Source organism: Nyctereutes procyonoides, unplaced genomic scaffold (genome assembly GCF_905146905.1).
Source record: "Nyctereutes procyonoides isolate TBG_1078 unplaced genomic scaffold, NYPRO_anot_genome, whole genome shotgun sequence".
NCBI lineage: Eukaryota > Metazoa > Chordata > Mammalia > Carnivora > Canidae > Nyctereutes > Nyctereutes procyonoides.
Window position 1 is genome coordinate 8,162,065 of NW_026575031.1, and position 21,614 is coordinate 8,183,678.

The window sequence follows — 21,614 nt, forward strand, 5'->3', positions numbered from 1 at the left end:
TCCCTCCTCCCTCCTCCCTGGTCGCTCGCGGGCCGGGCCCGGCATGGTGCGGCGTCGCCGCCGATGGCGCTGAGGCGGAGCATGGGGCGGCCGGGGCTCCCACCGCTGCCGCCGCCGCCGCCGCCGCCGCCGCTGCTGCTGCTGCTGGCGGGTCTGGCCGCTGTGCTGCTCGCGGAGCCCGCGGCCGCAGGTAGGGGTTGGTCGGCAGGCGGCGGAACCCGGGGGGCTGCGGAGGGGCGCGGCCGGGTGGGCGCCCAGGGGCCGCAGCGGAGCGAGCCCCGGGCCTGGGCCCGGAGACTCGGGTGGGGGGACCCACGCTGCAAGGCCGAGGCTGGGGGCTGGGGGAGGGGGCGCCGCGCCGCGTCCGCTGCGGGTCCTCCGGCAGGGGCCCCACCCCCAACTTTCTCGCGTCCGGGGCTCTTCTGGCGGGGTGGAAGGGAAAGGAGTGGGGCCGTGGGCTGAGTGGTCAGAGGGGGCTGTTCCGGACTGGATTTTCCCGCCTCGACGTATCTAGTTGTTTGCTCTCCCCTCGCAGTCCTGGGGACCCCTTTCAGCCCGCCCTACACAGAAAGTCCCGCTCGGAAACCACAGGGGCTGGACTGAGCACCAAGAGGCATACCTACACCATTTAGGTACAAGGGCTGTGAGGGTGCCCAGTCACAGAAAACATCTGGACAGACTCTAGTTCCTGTACCCACTCAGAGCTTCCTGAAACGGAGAACGTTGGAGAGGATGGGTTGGAGCGAGGTCGCTGGTCTTTGTGGGGGTCAGCCTTGTGTTCCCACATGGCCCCTGAGGCATTTGCCCATTGTAGGAGTGCTCCTCGCAGCACCCTGCGTCTCCAAGTTCACACTACAACCCTCTGGGACTGTTGGGTGTGTATGGGGTGTGAGGTTATCCCTCTGTGCCCTGTGACTGGCCCTGTGACACAGGCTAAAAGCAGCAGCCACAGAGCTGGCACCTTGTTTGGAGACTGTACTCCCTGCGATATGGGATTCTTAGGGAAGGAAAAGAGTGACAAGTATTTACAAGCTGAAAGGTGTGTATCTCAGGATCAGAGAGAGCCCAGGAATTTGCCTAGAGTCACACAGCAAAGGGCAGGGAGAAGCAGGACTGGATTCAACTATTTGGATAGTTCACCTGCCCCTCTGCTTAAAAATATGCCAGGAGACTAGGAGGTGTGTGTGTGTGTGTGTGTGTGTGTGTGCGCGTGTGTGTGTGTGTGCGTGTGCGTGTCCATGCAGAGGATAGTGTTCTGCAAGGTGGCTCCTGCTGGTGTGACAGTAGCTCAGGGGTCTTGGGCTTCTGTTCAGGGCCCCTCTCCTCTTTTCTACCTCCTACCTCCCTAGCACCCGCCCCTGCACACATTCAGGTATTAATAGAGCGGGTGGCTGCCAGGAAGGCTGCCATGTGTTTGATCTGACGTGGTTCTGCAGCCATATGTTCTCCACTTCAGGGGAGCACCCCCTCCTTCTCTTTCTCAGCCTCGTTTCATTTGCCAGGGTGGGGTGCAAGGGGGTGCCAGCAGCAGCTTGAAGTCTGGCCGGACACCTAGAGAGGCAGGGAGCTGGCCGCCTGTTGCACTCCATGCGTGCAGCAGTCATTCTCAAGGCAGTACCTGCCTTGAGATGGATGAGAGGGCCCCATCTTTTTAGCTTGGCCTGCCTTCCTTTTGATGGTTGGGCTTGAACTTCACATCACCCAGTCGGGAGGCATGGGGAAGAGGGCACTTTCATAGAGCTGGGGGAAGCTTGGCAGTGGCAGAAATGGTGCCTGGATAGCTTGTCTTTTTTCATCCCCCAGCCAAGGCCCCGGCCACCTTCTCTCCCTCCCACGTCTAACCTCTGCTTTCTTGACCATTAGTTGAGAATAAGCTCTGTGAGCCAGACACTAGGTTCTGGAAGAGGAGGGGGGATATTTCCAGAGGCAGGGTCCCTGTCAAGCAGGCTGACACCTTCTCCTTCCCACCTCTCAGGCCTGAAGCTCATGGGAGCCCCAGTGAAGCTGACTGTGTCTCAGGGGCAGCCGGTGAAGCTCAACTGCAGTGTGGAGGGAATGGAGGAGCCTGAGATACAGTGGGTGAAGGACGGGGCTGTGGTCCAGAGTGTGGATCAGGTGTACATCCCAGTCAGTGAGCAGCACTGGATTGGCTTCCTCAGGTGCAGGGCCAGGGGGGAGGGTGTGGCATGCCAGCCTGGGGGCACGTTGTGCTTTCTCCTTGGGGCTCGGGAGCTGGGGGCAATGCGGATGCCCAGAAGTCTGGGTTTTTTTATTTGGCAACCTATGGAAACTTCCAGAAGTGGGGGTAGGCTGAACCCACTGAGTCGGCCCAGCACAGCGCCCCCCCCTGCCAACCCTGGGAGGCGAGCCTGGTATCCTGTTTCTACAGCCTGAAGTCAGTGGAGCGCTCTGATGCAGGCCGGTACTGGTGCCAGGTGGAGGATGGGGGTGAAACGGAGACCTCCCAACCAGTATGGCTCACAGTAGAAGGTGAGGAAGCAGAGATACAGGTGGGCATGTTGGCCTGGAGCAGGTGCTGTCTGCTAGTGAGAAAAAGCTCAGTGGAAGCTGGGCTGCCCCATTGCCCTCTGGGCCCTGATTGCACCAGGCTCCAGGCCTACCCCAGACATCGGGAGACCTTACTCATTGGAGTCTGGGTATTTCACAGCCAAGGGGACAATAAGAACCCAGAACCCATGGTGCAGTCCATTCCAGTTGTTTGAGCAGCAAACCTCAAGCACCCATCTGGGGCTGGACCCAGTCCTGCCAAGTGGCCAGGCCAGGAGGGGGAGGGATGGGGGAGGGGAGGAAGGATCCGCAGCTGCGGGAGCTCAGAGCTGTTCAGCCCAGGAAAACAAAGTGACTAAGAAAGTAACAAAGGGCCCTGAACGGGGATCTGGGGCTTGCCAGCAGAACTCTGCTAAAGCTTCCGCCCACTCCCCCTCCCTTTGTAACCCTCCCCCCAGCTCCCCACCGTCTCCCTCCTCCCCTGCTCTGAGAAGGGCTGTCAGAACAAGTCTGGGAAGAGAGAATCTACTATGCCCAAGGGGACAGCATAAAGGATATTCCTAAGGTGCCCAAAGAAGAGAAGCTTCCCCCTCAAGCTAGATGCCTTTTCTGCAGTTGACTCAATCATAAGGGCTTTAGGACCTCTGCACGGAGGGCTGCAAATGGTAGCAAACTTGTGGTTTGGGTAGTTGGAAACAGAGGTGGCAAGGCTCATTCCCCACCTCCCTTTCTCCCCAGGTGTGCCATTTTTCACTGTGGAGCCAAAAGATCTGGCAGTGCCACCCAATGCCCCTTTCCAACTGTCTTGTGAGGCCGTGGGTCCCCCTGAACCTGTTACCATTGTGTGGTGGAGAGGAGGCACAAAGGTTGGGGGACCCGCTCCCTCTCCTTCTGTTTTAAATGTAACAGGTGAGGAGCCTCAGGAGGGGGCTTTGAGTAGGGGTGGTGAGGCTGGCAGAGTGCAAATCTATGCACATTGCCCAAGGATGCTATTGGTGGTGGCCAGAGCACACCCCGGTGCCTGGCTAGGTGAGCTGCACCATTACTAAGCTCATTAGTCAGGTGTACCAGGCTGTCCAGGTGGACTGATTCGTAGTGATCCTGCTAGGTGTGCTTGAGGCCTCCAGAGCCTCCTTCCATCCTTCACAGTAGTCCAGGCCTCGTGCACAGCTGGCCCTGGGAGATGAGTCGTGTGAAACCAGGGGCACCCATTTCCCCCACCCCTCCCAAGGGAAGGAGCCAGGAACCAGCCCACGCAGAGCTAGGAGGAGTGTCTGGCAGACTTGCCTAGAAGACAAGAGTCTAGGGCTGCAGAGTGGGGAATGGCAGGGAGAAAGAAAGCGGGGAGGGCGGTGGTGTGCAGCACAAAGAAACAAGAGCCTCCTCTCCTAATGGGCCTTTCCAGAAATTTCTAGACATTTTCTCAAATGACTATATTTATCCATACCTCCGCACAGTTAGACCCAAAGCAGCAACGCCTGCACACCCACCTGGACTCCAAGATCCTTAGGCACATACTGAGGCTTGTGAGGCTCACTTATCTGTGAAATAAAGCTAATGTTCCTGGTCGAGGTTTGACCTGACCAAAAAAGTTGGGAGACTGAAGCTTGGTCTCACGTACTGGAAGGGGGGAGGGATAGGTTCTGACGTGCCAAGTTCCCCAACAATATAAATCTTGAAAAGAGATGGTCTGTTCAGGAAGTGCTGGGTTGGAGCTGATTAGAGGGAAGGTTTGGTTCAGTTCTCTCCAGATGTGCGTGGTTGAGACCCTCCGGCAGCCAGCCTGATAATAAGCACTCACTGACCTCCTACTCCACACACCACACTGTGCTAGGCACCACGGGGGAACGAGGGAAACAAAAAAAATAGAAGCCGTCAGTCCAACCCCCAAGGAATTAGTGTAATTGGGGAGACAAGACACATGTTTAAGGAGCTGAGAACTATTGCAAGGCAGAGAATCTGCAAATACAATGATGCAGCGTAGAGCAAACAGAAGGGCTCGGGAATGTACAATAGAGGAGTGAACAGCGGAGGGAAGCAGCTTTGTGCTATCTGTGGGAGGTGGAATTGAGGCAGGGGGAGTAGTACAGCATTTCTCAAGTGCTCACTGTGTGCCCTGCACTCTATGTGTGTTATATCATTCACTTCTCCCAATGCTCCCAGTCTGGGAGATGAGAGGGCAGAGCGCCAGCACTGGGGTTTATAGCCAGGCTCATTAGATTCCAAAGTCTCTGTTCGGTCCAACATACCCACTGTCTAGCCCCTTCCTCTGGCTGGAGAGACTTCTAGGATCTTCAAAGCCAGAGCCTACATAACCCCCTTCCCGGGGTCCCAGACTGAATGGGAATTGCTGCTTGGGGGGTGCTGACTGAGGTTTTCTGGCGTCAGGGGTGACCCAGAGCACCGAGTTCTCCTGTGAAGCTCACAACCTTAAAGGCCTGGCCTCTTCTCGCCCAGCCACTGTTCGCCTTCAAGGTAGGAAGACTGGCAGGGGGGAGGGAGGGTGAGTGAGGCTGGGGGGCTTTCAGCCCACTGTCCAGCAGTGGGTGAAGTTAAAATCATTGGGTGCTCCAGCTTCCTGCAGCCCTGCTGGGACCTGAGAGATAAAGGGTTAATTGGCAGAGCTCCATCCCTAGTGAGAGCACCTGAGACCCTGCCATGGCTGAGATGAGAATAGAAACCTGACGTCACAGCAGATTTCCCATCACGAAGCAAAGTCCTTAGGAGGGAGGAAGAGAGGGAGGGAGTAGAGAGAGAGAGAGAGTGCGCGAGAGCGAGAGGGAGAGGGAGCCAGCAGGAGATGGTCAAGGCTCATGCCCAACATTGCTTCTGCCAGTCCCTGAGGAGGGAATGGAGCTGGGGAATACAGCCTGGCAGGATGATAGTGGAGATCCAAAGGGCTGGCATGCACACGGGGAGGGAGAGAGCCAGTGTGTGGAGGAATGGGTTGTGGCCGGAGAGACTGCCTCTCATTTGTATCTCCTGAGGCCAAGGTTCTGTCCCCCCACCACACCCACTATCTTATCCCATTCCTCAGTCAGACAGAACCCCTGATTCAGAGAGAGGCGACCTCTCTCTGCAGCCCACACTCCCTGGTATGGGCAACCATCCCCTACTGGTTTCTTGCTCATATATTACTGTGGTCCTGGGAGGGCTGAGTGGCCATTGTCAGGATGGGGGGAAGCCTGAACCCTAGGGAGGGACTCAAGGCTTGACTCCCATGCGTTCTGCGTCCTCCTATCCTCCCAGGGCACTGACTCCTACTCCCTGTCCACAGCACTGCCTGCAGCCCCCTTCAACATTACAGTGACAAAGCTCTCCAGCAGCAACGCTAGTGTGGCCTGGATGCCAGGTGCTGATGGCCGGGCCCTGCTCCAATCCTGTACTGTCCAGGTAGGGAGAGGAAGGACAGGCTATCCTGGCCGTGTTCGTTCTGCAGCTGCCTCGGTGGCACTTTGTTCACAGCGGTATCACATTTACCTGTGCTTGTCTGTGGGGCTTGGTCACCAGCTCTCTTCACGTGTTGCTCCCTTATCGGGAACAGCCCAGCCCGCAGCCTCTCATCATAGGGTGCTCTGGCAACCAAGTGACTTGGCAAATTGGTTCAACCCGTACATTCTTCAGGTTGGAAAGCAGATCACTAGAACAGATTTGGGATGCCTGGAAGAGTTTTTCTCATGTCGGCAAAACCCCAAACCTTTGATTTAGCTGATCCCTTGTACCCTTGCGCCGCACCCCCTGACTCATGCATGCCAAAGAGAACAAGGGGGTTGGAAGGGGTTCTAAGTCCCAGCGAGGGGAAAACCTGGGTAAGGTAATATCAAAAACAAAAGGCAATGCAGCCTTATTTATTTTCATGTGTTTACTCAAAGGTATTAATGAGCACCTTTGAAACTGCTCTGGGCAGTTCCCCCAGGCAGGAGAGGCCCCTTCTCTGAGCTGTACCATTTAGAGGGCCCCACTCTGGCCTTCCTTTGGGTGTACCCCTTACCCCTGGGCAAGGAATCCGTAGAGACCAGGGGATATGCCTATGCCCATCTAGCTCCTGAGGACACGTCCCACCCCTTGAGAAACTGAGACTTTGCACTGGTGTGTAGTTACAGTAAATGGTAACTATTCTACCAAGCACAAAAAGGTATGAGTTTTCTGGAGTAGTTGGGAAAATCTCTGACAGAAGAAGTGGTATTTACACTGAGTCTTAAAAGATGAGCTGGACTTTGCTAGGAAGAACTGGTGATTCCAAGCAAGGGAACAGCATTTGCAATGGCATGGAGGTGTGGAAGCTGGTGTGTTATTGGAGTGGAAGGCGGAGGGAGGGAGTGGGTTGCAAGTTCTTGCTGATAGGCTTAGAGGAGGCATTAAGTCAAGATCCACCCCCCCTTCTTGGCCCCCTGCTCCTGCCCATGCCTATCCTATCTTCCGTCTCCCTCCTCTCCATCATTACTTTACTGCCCTTCTGTAGGTGACACAAGCGCCAGGAGGCTGGGAGGTCCTGGCTGTTGTGGTCCCCGTGCCACCTTTTACCTGCCTGCTCCGGGACCTGGCACCTGCCACCAACTACAGCCTCAGGGTGCGCTGTGCCAACGCCTTGGGGCCTTCTCCATATGCTGACTGGGTACCCTTTCGGACAAAGGGTCTAGGTAAGGGGCTTACAGAGCAGAGTGGCTGGGCAGGGCCTGAGTAGGGAAGAGGCCATGCTGCCTCCAGTTCTGAATGAAGTTGCTTGAAAGAGAGGCTACTGGAAAGGGAGGTTCCTGTCTCATTCAGCAAACAGAGTTTCTGCTGCATACCTATGAACTAGATGAATCCAGCCACCTCTGAGGCAGCTTTAGTTCTAGAGGGTGGAGTAGGTATGCAAATTAGAAAAGATTAGATAATTTGGTGTTGAAGAGTGCCCCCGGGGTGGTCCAGGCATACCCCCATAAAGAGATTGAGGTCTGAATGAAGGAATGGGCCACATTGGGTGGAGGGGAGATCACTGCAGAAGAGGGCACAGCAAGTGCAAAGATCCTGTGGCAGGAACTTGGAGTTCTCTTAGCAATTGCAAAAATGCTGGTGGGGCTAATGAGGGGGAAGTGGTGAAGGACACTGCTGAGGCAGTAACCAAGAGCAGCCCTAGCAAGGTGCTATGGGTCCTACCATTGCTCACCCTCCTCCAGAGGACTATAGGTGAGAGCAGTCAGAACTCACTGGCAAGCTCTAACCCACACCTGTAGCTCTCTGAGCTGTGTAGGTTTTGGGAGCTGGTTTTAAAGGCTAGTATGGGATAGTGAGAGTGGGAAGGGCAGGGCTCTTAGTGGCCTTCTGTCTTCGGGTACAGCCCCAGCCATCGCTCCCCAGAACCTCCATGCCATCCGCACAGACTCAGGCCTCATCCTGGAGTGGGAAGAAGTGATTCCAGAGGGACCTTTGGAAGGCCCCCTGGGACCCTACAAACTGTCCTGGGTTCAAGACAACGGAACCCAGGTAAGGGGCACCCACATAAGGGGAGATAAGTCTGTACCCTCCAGGTGTACTAGAGTCAGCTCTCCTGACTCTAAGACCTTTTTTTTTTTTTTTTTTTTTTTTCCTAAGATCTTCAGAGATTCAGAAAGGCTGTCCTTGGTGGGCTGGGCCTCCCACCACCCCAGAGAGTCCACTTTTCCCATCTTCCCCTGCAGGCTTCTCTCCTTATTGGGTTGTGTCTCCTGTTTGGATTGCATCTGATGGCCACTTTGTTTGTAAAGCAGGAAGCACATTCCTGCACAAACTGGAGGAGGGCGCAAACTGGGGGAGGGAGGGCACCGATAAGGCTGTCTTATTCCCAGCCTAGTTTCCTCCCATCCCCCCTCCACTCGCTGCACTGAGCCCTGTTTGTGTTCCGGGGAGGCCTCTGCAGGCTGGAACAGGAATGTGATGACTCCCAGCAGGTTGTGATCTTGAGGTTCCTGAACCCACAGTGTCCCTTGCCTCCTAGTTAGACCTTTTGCTGCATTCAGGTCCTACTTGGAGACCTTTTCCTCAGTCTCAATGTGAGATGGGGGCTTTTCCTGGCTGCAGGGTGAGCTGACGGTGGATGGGACCAGGGCCAACTTGACAGGCTGGGATCCTCAAAAGGACCTGACTGTGCGTGTGTGCATCTCCAATGCAGTTGGCTGTGGGCCCTGGAGTCAGCCACTGGTGGTCTCTTCTCATGACCATGCAGGTGAGGCCTGTAGGGGAAGGGAACAGGGGATCAAGGCTTTCAAGGACAATCTAGATTGATGGAAGGAGCTTGGCAGCACCTTTGCTCCTAATAGACCCAAAGACTCAGCAGTTGAAGCCAGGGTTGGTATTTGAACTATATGGCATTCTCCACCCCCTGCCCCAGAACCAGCATTGAAATCCCTGGTCAAGTTGTAGGTTCCAACAGCCAGGGACTATCTCTGACAGGGTAGGAACTCTTGGAACTTCCTTTGGAGCTTCTTTCCACTCGGGACCTTTATTGACTTGAAGAACCTCTTGACCAGGCCAGATGGCTGCCATTGGAAATTTCTAAAGGGACTCCTTGATGTCAGCCTAGCTCATGCCACTGCCCCTATCTCCCATAGGCCAGCAAGGCCCTCCCCACAGCCGCACATCCTGGGTGCCTGTAGTCCTGGGTGTCCTGACAGCCCTGGTGACAGCTGCTGCCTTGGCCCTCATCTTGCTTCGAAAGAGGCGGAAGGAGACACGGTTTGGGTAAGGGGGTAAGGACATGGAGGGAGAGGCAAGTGGTGACTGAACATGTTGGAGCTGACTCCAAGTCCTGGGTTTCTCCTTAGGCAAGCCTTTGACAGTGTCATGGCCCGGGGGGAGCCGGCCGTTCACTTCCGGGCAGCCCGCTCCTTCAATCGGGAGAGGCCTGAGCGCATCGAGGCCACATGTGAGTGTGAGGAATTGTAGGAAAAATGGACTGTCTTCATACCCCTGTCTGTATTCTTTTTGCTAGCTCATTAATTTGACCAGTGTGTCCAAACATTGATGAGTCCTGAGCACACAGTAGTAGAAAAGGCACAGACCTATCATTGTGGAGGTTGCCGTCCTAGCTGTGGGAGAGCCAAACTAAGCTCATGTCTGCCCTGAGGGTGGAGCCTGGGGTGCGAGTCAGTAGACAGGCCCCTCTTCTTTCTCAACACTCTTCTCACCACAGTGGACAGCTTGGGCATCAGCGATGAACTCAAGGACAAATTGGAGGATGTGCTCATCCCCGAACAGCAGTTCACCCTGGGCCGGATGTTGGGCAAAGGTATGTGGGGCTGCATGGGGATTGGCAGGAGTGGAGTTTGTCTTTGATTGCTCCTGTCACTTCAGGGGTGTGGGTTTGGGGAAGCTCCTATAGACAGGAAGTGCCTGTAGACTCCTGGATGTGGGATGTTTGAGGGGAATGATGGCTGGGGAGGAGGAAAGCTGGGGAGCACTCCCAGTGTATTTCCTTTGGCTGCAGATAAGGGAGCCTCCTGCAGTGGCCCCAGAGTGTAGTGATTTAGGTCCCTGTGGAGGGTCATCTTGGAGAAAAGGGGGTGGGGGCGGTAGGGTAAAGGGCCTCACCATCATTTTAATCGGTTCCTAGGAGAGTTTGGTTCAGTGCGGGAGGCCCAGCTGAAGCAGGAGGATGGCTCCTTTGTGAAAGTGGCCGTCAAGATGCTGAAAGGTGAGTGGAAAATAGTAGACATGGGGTGAGGAGTGGAAGGGGTGACTGATCTGGAAGCAGGCTCTCCTGGGCCCTTGGACTTTCCAAGAAGAATTAGCCAGCACTAACTAGGATGCCACATGTGCCATGTGAATAAGTCAAAAGCATAAGCCCACACACGTTTGCACCCTAGCCTTTGCTCCCAGCCATGAGCAGTGATTGGGGCTCACTCCGGGTGATTAAAGCTTTGGTTGCTGGAGACGCTGGTCTTTCCAAACCAAAGGGAAGACCATTAGCAAGTGGAGAAATTGTTGGATAGTCCCACTCCATGGGGGTTTCTTCTGTGGCCAGAGTGTTTCCTGACAGTCCAGGAAGGACAAGGCCTTGGAGTCTTGGGTTAGAATTGGGGGCACATCTCCCTTATTCCCTCTCTCCCTCCTTTTCTTCCAGCTGACATCATTGCTTCAAGCGACATTGAAGAGTTTCTCAGGGAAGCAGCTTGCATGAAGGAATTTGACCACCCACATGTGGCCAAGCTTGTTGGTGAGCCCCTTCCTAGAGGAGGGAGATAGACAATAGGGCTGAAATTGTGCTCCCCCAAGGTGGGAGGGGAGCCTGTAGGAGAGAAGTTTGGACTTAACTGGAGAGTAAGCAGAGAGCCACAGAGCAAGGAGGGTCCTGGCTGAAATCTGGTCTGACTCCAGGTAAGGTGCATAGTGTGCAGGCTCTGTACCAAGAGTCTATACTTGAAGACTGCTCGTGTGAGCAGAGGAGGGGACAAGTAGATGCTACAGAGATCTGGGGGCAGCCAAATCTTAAGTATCACCAGCCCATTGTGAACTTCCAGGAAAAGAGGTAGCAGAGCCAGGGCTAGAGTTAGGACCTAGCAGGTTGGGGACTGGTGCAGACACCCAAGCAGTCTCTTGACTGTTATGTGCCTTGCTCCTGACTCTCCCTTGTTCCCAGGGGTGAGCCTCCGTAGCAGGGCCAAAGGCCGCCTCCCCATCCCCATGGTCATCTTGCCCTTCATGAAGCATGGAGACCTGCATGCCTTCCTCCTTGCCTCCCGGATTGGAGAGAACCCCTTTGTGAGTGCCTGGGGTGTAATGGCCAGGAGTTGGAAAGGGACAGAGACCCTGGGAGAGAGGTTGGCTTGGTGGGCAGGGATCATTAAGCTGGTTAAGAGGCAGGCTGGGTTTGACCCTTTTTTATGTCAGAAGGCTTCCTTCACCCTCCCAAAGCCCTGCTGGGAATTTTAGTGTGGGCAAGGGCCCATTCTGGAAGAAGAGACCTTTGGATCCCCACACTAGGAGTGTCTTGACACTCTCTCAGATCTGCCAAAGCCTCTTAACCTTGAGAAGCCCCTTTGTCCCCCTCCTTTCAGTAATTCCAAGCACAGTCTTCAGGCTTTCTGGCCAGGGAACCCCATCCATCCGGCCCTGCCTGGGTGGGCAGATCCAGCCTGAGCTTGCCCTGTCTGCCCCCCAGGACCTGCCCCTGCAGACCCTGGTCCGGTTCATGGTGGACATTGCCTGTGGCATGGAGTACCTGAGCTCCCGGAACTTTATCCACCGAGACCTGGCTGCTCGGAATTGCATGTATGAATTCTGGAGGACTTGGGTGGGATGGAGTAGGTGGTGACAGTCGGACTAGCTAATGGTCAGCTCTCATCAGGGATAGCATGTGCTATGCGTGGGGACAGCTGGGGAGCAAAGACGCCTTGGTTTTCGTAAGGCTGCCAGCATGGGGGAAGGCTGACTCCATCCCTCACCACCCCTCACAGGCTGGCAGAAGACATGACAGTGTGTGTAGCTGACTTTGGGCTCTCCCGGAAGATCTATAGTGGGGACTACTACCGCCAGGGCTGTGCCTCCAAGTTGCCTGTCAAGTGGCTAGCCCTGGAGAGCCTGGCTGACAACCTGTATACCGTGCACAGTGACGTGGTGAGCAGGGTGGCACAGGGAGGCTTGGTGGGAACGCAAGCACCGTAGCCTAATGCATGGGAGGCCCTTTAGGATCCTCAGGGATCTTGCCAGGTCTCTTCTTTGGTTTTTGGCTGCCCCCTCATGAGACCTCTGGGCCCTAAGATGTGCCTGGTGCTTGTGTTAGGGTTCTGCCCAGCTCAGGAAAACCTAATGACGTCTCCCCTTCCACCTTGCGTCTGTCCCAGTGGGCCTTTGGGGTGACCATGTGGGAGATCATGACTCGTGGGCAGACGCCATATGCTGGCATTGAGAACGCTGAGATTTACAACTACCTCATCGGCGGGAACCGCCTGAAACAGCCTCCAGAGTGTATAGAAGACGTGTGAGTGCCCCGGGAAGGGGATCCGGGGAGGAGAGAGGAATCTGGGGCTTCGGGTGCTGGCTGCCACCACAGCTGCGGGTCCAGTGGGAGCTCAGAACCTCAACTGGACCTTGTGTTTCTTGGTGGAAATGTCCTTGTATTTAGAGGGAAGGCCAGCCTCCACCCCAAACTGCCTCTCCATCTTGCCACCTCCCTGTTTGCTTTCTCTACCACTTTCTCATCCAGTATTTCTTGTTCCACCTTTTCTTACACTCCATTTTCTCCAGCTTCCAGGGAGAACCGGGAACCCTGAGGGCAGAAGGTACAGGTTGAGCAATGGTGCCTCCTCCCCACCCCTGCTCCTTCTCAGTCCCCAGCTAGTCTAAGAAAACCTCCTAGGCCTAGATCCTCCCTCCCCCTCAGAGAGGGCTGCATCCGGGCAAAAAAAAACAAAAACAAAAACTGCTGCTCCATCGCATTCCTCCCTAGACAGGGAGGGGGCATCGCTGCAGGTAGATGGTGGCCTCCTCTTGAGGGAGTGGGAAGATCTAACATCCCGGGGAGGGGGAACTGCTTTCTTTCCTTTGTGCATGCCTGGAGCCTTTGGGAGTGGGGTAGGGTGGATATCCCCCCTGCACAGGGGAGTGTCAGTGAACCCCTCGTGACTGGAAGACTGGAAGACTGTGTTACTAGCATTAGCTGGGTACTTTACAGGCTTTCTTTCAGGTAATCCCTCTCAAACCCTGTAAGGAAAAGACTATCATTATCGCCATTTTGTAGATGAGGAACTGAGATTAAAGAGGTTAAGTAACATGGCCAAGGTCACACAACTATTAAGTAGATGAGTTGGGATGTGAACCTAGAGCCCTGTGATTTTATAAGATGTGCCTCTGGATGCCGCCGCCAAATGTAATTTGTCTCTTCTAGTGTGGTCTCCCACCCTGTGCAAGCCAGAGTTTCCCTGGGGCCCTGGAGGACCTCTTCACTAGTACCAGGGGAAAGGAGTCCACAGTGATCCAGGGAAGGAGGGAAGGAATCTACTCCCTACTTCTTGCTGTGGGGTTGAACCACCAGAGGTCCAAGAACATGGACAGACAGAGGAAGGCCCGGCCTGCGTGGTGGGGTCCTCTTTCTCTAGGGCAGTGGGTTTGAAGGGCCCTGAACCTGGACCGTGGGTGAGAGGGAAATCTGAGTGCCAGAGCCAGGCCCTACCCCTCCTACTCATGCAGCACAGCTCAGGACATGGCAGGGGCAGGAGCTCAGGCCACCCTATCACTGTAGCCTGCCTGGGCATCTGGAGCTGCAGAGGCTCTGCTGGGCAGTGGGACCAGGCCCCGGCTTAGTTTCCTCCCAGGCCAGAGTTAGTGTTGTCAATAGGGCGAGCGCTGGCCTCCTACCAGGCCGCCTGGTGGACAGGCGCCAGGTGGCTCCTAGCACAGCCTTGACAATGTATCCCAGCCTGGCCACATATCCATGGCCTCGGACTTCGATGTCTGGCACCATTCCTCCCATCACTAGGGGCGCCTGTCAGAAGGGGCTAGTGTGTGGGAGAGTGTTTGGGTCTTCTGTTATGGGCACATTAGAGTCAGGCATTTGCTCTGATTGCATCTGGTCTCAACCCCTTTACATTAGTTTTTTTTTTTTTTTTTCCTTAAGCCTGAGAAGCCTGAGGCATTCCCAGGGAACTGGGATAAGACCTCAGGGAACCTGTAAGGCTCCTGAAAGTGTATATAAAAGGTGTTCCTTCCTGGGGGGAGAGGGCTGGAAGCTTTTCTAGATTCAAAGGTGTCTATGAACAATGAAGATTTAAGTCGGGCCTGAGTGGGTGAGGATTTAGGACAAAGGGCGGCTGTTCAAATGCTTCTATTTAAATAACACTGACTCCTGCTGTGTTCCTCAAGACAAAAACACTCCTAGTACCCAACACAGCCCAGGAAGGACTCTGAAGAGCCAGCTCCACCATCACTTTCTTTCTTTCTTTCTTTTTTTTTTAATTTTATTTACTTATGATTTTATACCTTGGTGAATTAGTCAAGGTTCTTAACCTCTCTGGGCCTCAGTTTCCACATCGATAAAATAGGCATCATTTCTTTCATAGGGTTGCTGTGAGAAATAAATATATGTAAAACACTTAGAAGAGTGCCTGATACGTAGTAAATCCTATATATGGGTGTGTTAAAGAAAAGTGTTCAAAATCCTGGTTCTTTCTTTCTTTCTTAGATTTTTTAATTTATTAATGAGTGACAGAGAGTGAGAGAGAGAGAGATAGGCAGAGACACAGGCAGAGGGAGAAGTAGGCTTCCCGCAAGGAGCCCAATGTGGGACTCGATCCCAGATCCTGGGATCACACCCGGAGCTGAAGGCAGACACTCAACCGCTGAGCCACCCAGGCGCCCCAGAATCCTGGTTCTTTCAAAATCCTCAGCTTCCCCTTCTGGCTCTTCACTGAGACCTCCCCTCACCTTTCTCTCTGCCCAGGTATGAGCTCATGTACCAGTGCTGGAGTGCCGACCCCAAGCAGCGCCCGAGCTTTACATGCCTACGGATGGAGCTGGAGAGCATCCTGGGCCACCTGTCTGTGCTGTCCACCAGCCAGGACCCCTTGTACATCAACCTGGAGAGAGCTGAGGAGCCTGCTGAGGGAGGCCACCTGGAGCTGCCTGGCGGGGACCAGGCCAGCAGCGGGGCTGGGGATGGCAATGGTGGGGGGGCAGTGGGGGCCACCCCCAGTGACTATCGGTACATCCTCAGCCCTGGGGGGCTAGCGGAGCGGCCCAGGCAGGAGGAGCAGCAGCCAGAAAGCCCTGTCGGTGAGGCCCAGAGGCTGCTGCTGCTGCAGCAAGGGCTACTGCCCCACAGTAGCTGTTAGCCCACAGGCAGAGGGCGTCTGGGGCCATGCTGCTGGCTGACAAAGCCCTGTCTGACCCCAGCCCAGGCAGCACGGTGTGGAGGCTCCTGTGGTAGTCCTCCCAAGCTGCACTGGAAGCCTGGACTGACCAAATGGCCCAATCCCAGTTCTTCCTGTGGCCACTCTGGCCTGCCTGGCATCAGTTCAGGCTTGGGCTGGGTGGAGGTGGGCCAGGCCTGGTTGTTTAAACCCAGGCAGCTGGCTGGAGGGGGTGGTTATGTTTCCATGGTTACCATGGGTGTGGAGAGGAGTTGGGGGAGGGTAGAACCAGCCCTGTGGGCCCCTACTCTCTGGCTGAGCTGCCCCTGCGGCTTTAGTGCATGCATTGAGGTGCCTCTGACTCGGGGGGCCTAACCCTGCCCATGCTTGGGGTTTAAGTGCCCAGGTTTGCTCCTCCTCACAAAGAGATGCCCTTGTATTATTCCCCTTTTGGTGAGGGTTGGTAAGGGGTTGATACAGTCAGGTCCCAAGTGCTGTGGTATAAGGCAGTGGGGCACTGTCTGGTCTGAACGGTTGTCCGCTTCCTGAAGGCCCACTGCGCCTAGGCCAGGAGTCAAGTGCAGCTGACCAGGTCACAGCAAGGCATGCTGAATTTCTGCAGGCTACCATTTGCCCAGCCTCTAAAGGCAGTGCACCCAGCCTGGCAAGAGGAAGGGGTACTGTAGGCCCTGCCCAGGAACACGTGAGGCCAGAGAGGAGTCCAGGAGCCCCTCTTTACGCCCTCCCACAGTCTGTCTGAGCATGCTACCAAATCCCAAAATATCCTAACACTAACAAAGGCAGCTGTGTCTGAGCTCAATCTTTCCACGCAGCTTAGTCCCAATTTTCCCTCTCACTGGAGACCCTCTTCTGTCCCAAGTCTCCAGAGACAGAGAGAAAATAGGCCTGATGGCTGGCGTGGATGAGGGGGAGTTCCTGGAGTCCGGACCCCAGCCCTGGCTAGGGGAGCCCCCCGGGATTGCATGGGGCAGGCCCCTGCTGTTAGGGATATTTCCAAGCTGTTAGAAGCTGTTTAAAAACAGAAATAAAATTGAGAACTAAAGACCAAAGGCTTTGTCTCTTAACTGTTTACTTTTTTCCAGATCACGAAAATGAAGCATCTCTGCATAGAGAAAAATCTGGAAAGACATATGCCAAAATGTTAACAGCTGTTAACTTTACATGATGTGAGTTAAGAGGACTTGTTTTTCCTTCGTGCCTTCCAAGTGTTCTGCATTGAGCACAAAATGCTTTTGTAATTAGAGCAGACCCCAAAGAATGTTATCACATTAAAGATAAATACATAGCCATTGTACAATTAGGAAAATGTAGGGAATCATTTTTTAAAGTACCAAGTACCTATATTCCTACCACCGACAGATAAGTGCTCTTGACCTTTTGAAAATGTAAATGTTTTTAAAAAGTTCTTTGGAATAAGGACAAAGACTGCTTTGGCTGTCTTTTACTCCTCTATCACATTTTCCTTCTATCATTGGGTGTGAAGACTTTGTTCTCACCTTTACACCATTGCTGGGAGCCAACAGGGAGCTCTGGGAAGAAATGGCAAAGAGAATGGTGGGCCTCTTAAGCATTAGAAATAAGAGCTTGGGGCGCCAGTTAAGCGTCTGGTCTGCCTTCTGTCAGGTCTTGATCCCAGCATCCTTGGAATTAAGCCCTGCATTGGGCTCCTTCCACAGTAGAGAGTCTGCCTCTCCCACTACCTCTTCCTCTTTCTCTCTTTCTCAAATAAATAAAATCTGGAAGGAAGGAAGGAAGGAAGGAAGGAAGGAAGGAAGGAAGGAAGGAAGGAAGAAAGAAAGAAAGAAAGAAAGAAAGAAAGAAAGAAAGAAAGAAAGAAAGAAAGAAAAGAAAGAAAGAAGAAAGAAAAGAAACGAAACCTGAAGTTTGCTTCCAAGTATTTCCACCTGAAAATTTTAGTTTAGAAGCTTTGAGAGCAAGTTCATGGGAACATCTAGCAGGAGTCATGAGAACCTGGCTCCTCTCTGTGGAGGGGTGTGGGAACACAGGGAGGGACATAGGTATTGCCCTGCTGGCTGAGGGCAATGGAATGGGGCGGGTGCTTCTGAAAGCAAATATCCTGAAAAACCTGTTGCTGGTATTACAGATTCTGGTTCCCACGTGGATCGTAAGACCAGAGTTCACTTCCTCGGAAGTGGCTTTCAGAATGTTTCTTGCTATGATTAGCTTTAACTGCAGGTAATGATTATCTGCAAGGTAGTGTCTGGGAATTACTGATTGAGAAGAGATTTACTCTCAAATAATTGTCTATCATTAATGGGCTCCTATTATGTGTCAGGCACTGTGCCAAGCACTTCATATATATTATCTCACATAATACAGAGAGTACTCCTATAAGATGGGAATATAATTATCATCCTCTGGTAGGACAGAAATGAAGGGTAGGTAACTTGTCCAAGGTTATGTAGCTAATGAATGGTCAATTCAGACTTGAAACCCACTAAGCCAGAGAGTAGAGCCTGTGCTCTTTCTCCCCCTACCATTCCAGAGAGCATCCTGAAGCAGCTGTCATGGTCGTGTTATCTTTTGGGTGAAGGCAGTTAGTAGTAGACACCTTTTAAAATGTACAGGAGGCTCCTGGGTGACTCTATTGGTTAAGTGTCTGACTCCTGATCTCAGCTCAGGTCTTGATCTCGGGGTCGTGGGTTCAAGCCCTGCATTGGCTCTACATTGGGCATGGAGCCTGCTTCAAAAAAAAAAAAGTAAGTACAGGAATTCTGTTACGAGTGTGTGTGTGTGTGTCTCTCTGTGTGTGTGTGTGTCTGTGTGTCTGTGTGTGTCTGTGACAAAGTAGTTAGGTGGGAGTTACCTACCAGTAATTAAATCTATGTAAATAATTTTCTCAGCTCAGTCTCTCTTCCCCAAGCATCCTGGCTCCTCCATGGTCAAGGATTTGAGGTAGGTGATAATAGTGGAGTTTTTGAAAACCTTTTTTTAAAGTTTGGGACACACCCAAAAACGGCAATTGGAAGTGCACAGTCCTTAAAAACTTTCACAAACAGATCCAAATAACCAGGAACCAGATCAAGAGACAGTATTACCAGCACTCTAGAAGCAACCCTTTAGGCCCTGCCCTAGCCTCTGCCTTGTCTCTCCTGCCCAAAGATAATCTCTATCCTTACTTATAGCATCATGGATGAAAGTAGCTCTTTTTAAAGTTCACATAGAATCATATAGGCTGGATAATGATATGTCTGCTTTCTTGCATCCTGCAATATATTTTTCAGAATCATTTAAACATAGCAATTTTGAGAAGTGGCAGTCAAAAAAGAGAGACAAGAGTAGAACAGTGTTTCTCTGTTTTATGTTTTTGCTTTTTATTATGTGCCTAGGTCAGTGCCTCTCCTACCTGCAAGATCCTCCAGACAAATCACCTGAGAATCTTGTTAAAACGTAGACTCTGATTACATAGGCCTGGGGTGAGGCCTGAGATTCTGCATTCTAACAGGTTCTTAGGTGCTGCTGCTGCACTGGTCCACACTTTGGGATGCAAGCTCTGTGCTCCATCAGTAATTTGAAAGGGTGCAGCAAGTATTTGAAAAATCATTCAGTGCCTCTAGTGTATGATCATTCTAACAAAATAACTCTAATGGAAAAGATTGGAGCATTATTTCATGTCTACATCTTATAATATTTAATTACTTTTTCTTCATGTGTTTCTGATTGATGTTTTTCTACTCAAAAAAATTAATTTATTGGGGTGCCTGTGTGGCTCAGTTGGTTAAGCATCCGACTCTTGATCTCAACCGAGGTCTTGATCTCAGGGTCTTGAGTTCAAGGTTTGCGCTGGGCTCCATGCTGGGTATGGAGCCTACTTTAAAATATAAAATAATTTATCTTTCAAAAAGATGTCAAATACCCATGGTAAAAAAATTTTAAAAGTTTAGAAAGGTAGATGGTGAGGAGCGGGGAGGAAGGTAGACTGAAAATAAGTTACCTTGTCGCTGGCCCCTCAGTTTCTCTTTTCTAGAAGCAACCTAGAAATTTGAAATTTCAATAACCTATACACTTCTTTTTCTTTTGCACACGTGGTAGGTTATTGTACAACTGTTCTGTGCCTTTGCTCTTTTTATTAACACTGTGTGGGGCACCTCGCTAGCCCAGTCTGTGTGGCGTGCAGCTGTTGACCTCAGGGTTGTGTGTTAAAGCCCCACGTTAGGTGTAGAGGTTAAAAATTATAAATCTTAAAAAAAAAAAGCAGTAAGTAAATAGCTAATGGTTATATTCTGGATATTCTAAGTGCTTTTGGTATTTCATTTTTTAAAAAGATTTTATTTATTTTTTCATGAGAGACACAGAGGGAGAGAGAGGGGCAGAGACACAGGCAGAGGGAGAAGCAGGCTCCATGCAGGGAGCCCGATATGGGACTCAGTCCCGGGTCTCCAGGATCACATCCCAGACTGAAGGCAGCGCTAAAACGCTGAGCCACCTGGGCTGCCTGCTTTTGGTATTTTAACTCTAATCTCCACAACAACCTTGTACAGTAGCATTATTGTTTCTATTTTATGGAAATAATTCATATCTAGGACATCCTTTAGAGCCTCTATATTATGAAGATTTTTTCCCTAGCTGTACATCTGTATTTCTACTCTTCTGTGTAATGTATCATAATTTAACAAGTTCCTTATTGATGGACATTTAGGTTGTTTCTAATACTTTGCTAATACAAATAGTGCTGCAATGAATTTTTAAGCATTTCATTCCATACTTGTAGGAATGTATCCATAGAAAAATTCCTAAAAGTTGCTGAAAGAATCTATGTTTTAAATTAATATTGCCAAGTTGCCTTCCAGGGGTGAGTTTTGCCTATTTGGTGAGAATGGTATTTCATTATAATTGCAGTTTCCATTTCTCTTATTACAAGTGAGGCATCTTTTCATGTTTAAGAGCCATTTTGATCTTTACTGTGAACCGTTTGTCACATCCTTTTCTACTAAGTTGTCGGTCCCTTGTTACTAATTTGTAAGTGCTCATTTTATATAAAGAAAAGTACTCCTGTGTGATATATGGTGTAGATGATGTTTTTTGTTGTGGTTGTTTGTTTGAATGTGTCTGTGTATGAATGTTTATGTGTGTGGTTTCTAGGTTTTGTGTCATAGTTAAAAGGATTTCCGTACTCCAAGAATATTTTTAGAAACCTGCATTTTCTTCTAGTGCTTCTAAAGTTTATTTTTCAGCGTTTCATTTTGAGTCCTCTAAGAGAAGTGAGATACGGATCCAAATTTTTTTTTCCAGGTGACTAACAATTGTCTCAACATCGTATATTGAACGATCTATATTTTCTGAACACTTCTTTAATAATCCATCTCCATGTATTTATATTACTTCTTTTGTCATAAACTATGTTCACATGTGTATTTGGGTTTATTTCTAGGCTCTGTATCCCGTTTCCGTGCACCAGTACCACTACTACTACACTATGGTAGATGTGTGCTGCAGTCTTCCTACATGTCCCTCTTGGATTTTTTTGAAATGTTCACTTAAGATTTAAGGAACACCATCAAAGAGCACAGCATGCCAGCAGTCTAATGAAGGAATGCGGGTCTCCCAAGGCTTTACAGAGTGATTTGTCCATGATGTCACCCACCAAGGAGGGGCACAATCAGGAGAACCCATGAATCTACCTAGTTCTATATCTTTCCAATAACCCCAGAGTTGGAGTGTAGCTTCCAGACCTCTCCCAACCCAAGGCCAGGCCATACCACTCTGATTATAAAGTCCCATCCCTCAGCACAGGGTAGGGGGGGGGGTGGATCTTCAGGGCTCTCATTCCCCTTTTGTAATTAATTAGTTGCAATTATCTACCCCCTCCCCCATGTAAGTTGAGTGAGCACAGGATTTTGCCTGTTTTATTTATTGCAATGCCCATAGCACCTCAGCACCAAATCCTAACCTCAGTTTTCTAAAAATGGAAAGAATGGGAAAAATATTTCACAAATCCTTTTGAGGATTAACTAAAACAAAGTGTGCCCCTAAGAGGGCCTGGCGTGTAGCCAAGCTTCAGTAAATGCAAGGCACAATTTCTGACCTTTCCCCCCAAATTACTGTTTTTCCCTGGGGTAAAACAAAAGGGAGAAGCTATTTGTGCCCTAAGACAGAGAAGTGTGGAGGAAAACCGTGGATCACTAAAGGGGAGAAAGGGATTTTACATGTCGACCCTTGAGAACCCAAAGGCCCCAAGTCCGAGGGCCTAGCCTCAACTGCGCGGCAGGGGTCGCGGAGACGCCAGGTGAGGGTCCTAACACCCGGGTTCCGACAAGGCGG

The 21,614-nt window shown here is 51.6% G+C and overlaps 1 protein-coding gene across 2 annotated transcripts; it reads left to right on the forward strand.

The window, feature by feature from the left end:
- Positions 1-10: 10 nt before the first annotated feature.
- TYRO3 (TYRO3 protein tyrosine kinase) lies at positions 11-16,382 on the forward strand. Of its 2 annotated transcripts, none has more exons than XM_055316767.1 (19): positions 11-190; positions 1,976-2,075; positions 2,390-2,490; positions 3,247-3,417; positions 4,897-4,983; positions 5,786-5,901; positions 6,971-7,148; positions 7,829-7,974; positions 8,548-8,692; positions 9,078-9,207; positions 9,291-9,391; positions 9,659-9,754; positions 10,079-10,159; positions 10,589-10,681; positions 11,105-11,226; positions 11,627-11,736; positions 11,922-12,081; positions 12,309-12,445; positions 14,903-16,382. In XM_055316767.1, exons 1-19 carry the CDS (start codon positions 64-66, stop codon positions 15,291-15,293), a joined length of 2,592 nt encoding a protein of 863 aa, XP_055172742.1. In that variant the 5' UTR covers positions 11-63; the 3' UTR covers positions 15,294-16,382. The 2 variants fall into 2 exon arrangements, with proteins under 2 accessions (XP_055172742.1, XP_055172741.1); XM_055316766.1 differs by having other exon boundaries at positions 12-190; positions 1,976-2,159.
- Positions 16,383-21,614: the final 5,232 nt, after the last annotated feature.

Bases quoted from the DNA above. Each gene is read 5' to 3' on its own strand.
- TYRO3 (XM_055316766.1), top strand. From the start codon at position 64: ATGGCGCTGAGGCGGAGCATGGGGCGGCCGGGGCTCCCACCGCTGCCG. The intron at 191-1,975 runs GTAGGGGTTGGT...CCCACCTCTCAG, and splicing joins CGCGGAGCCCGCGGCCGCAG to GCCTGAAGCTCATGGGAGCC. The intron at 3,418-4,896 runs GTGAGGAGCCTC...TTCTGGCGTCAG, and splicing joins TTCTGTTTTAAATGTAACAG to GGGTGACCCAGAGCACCGAG.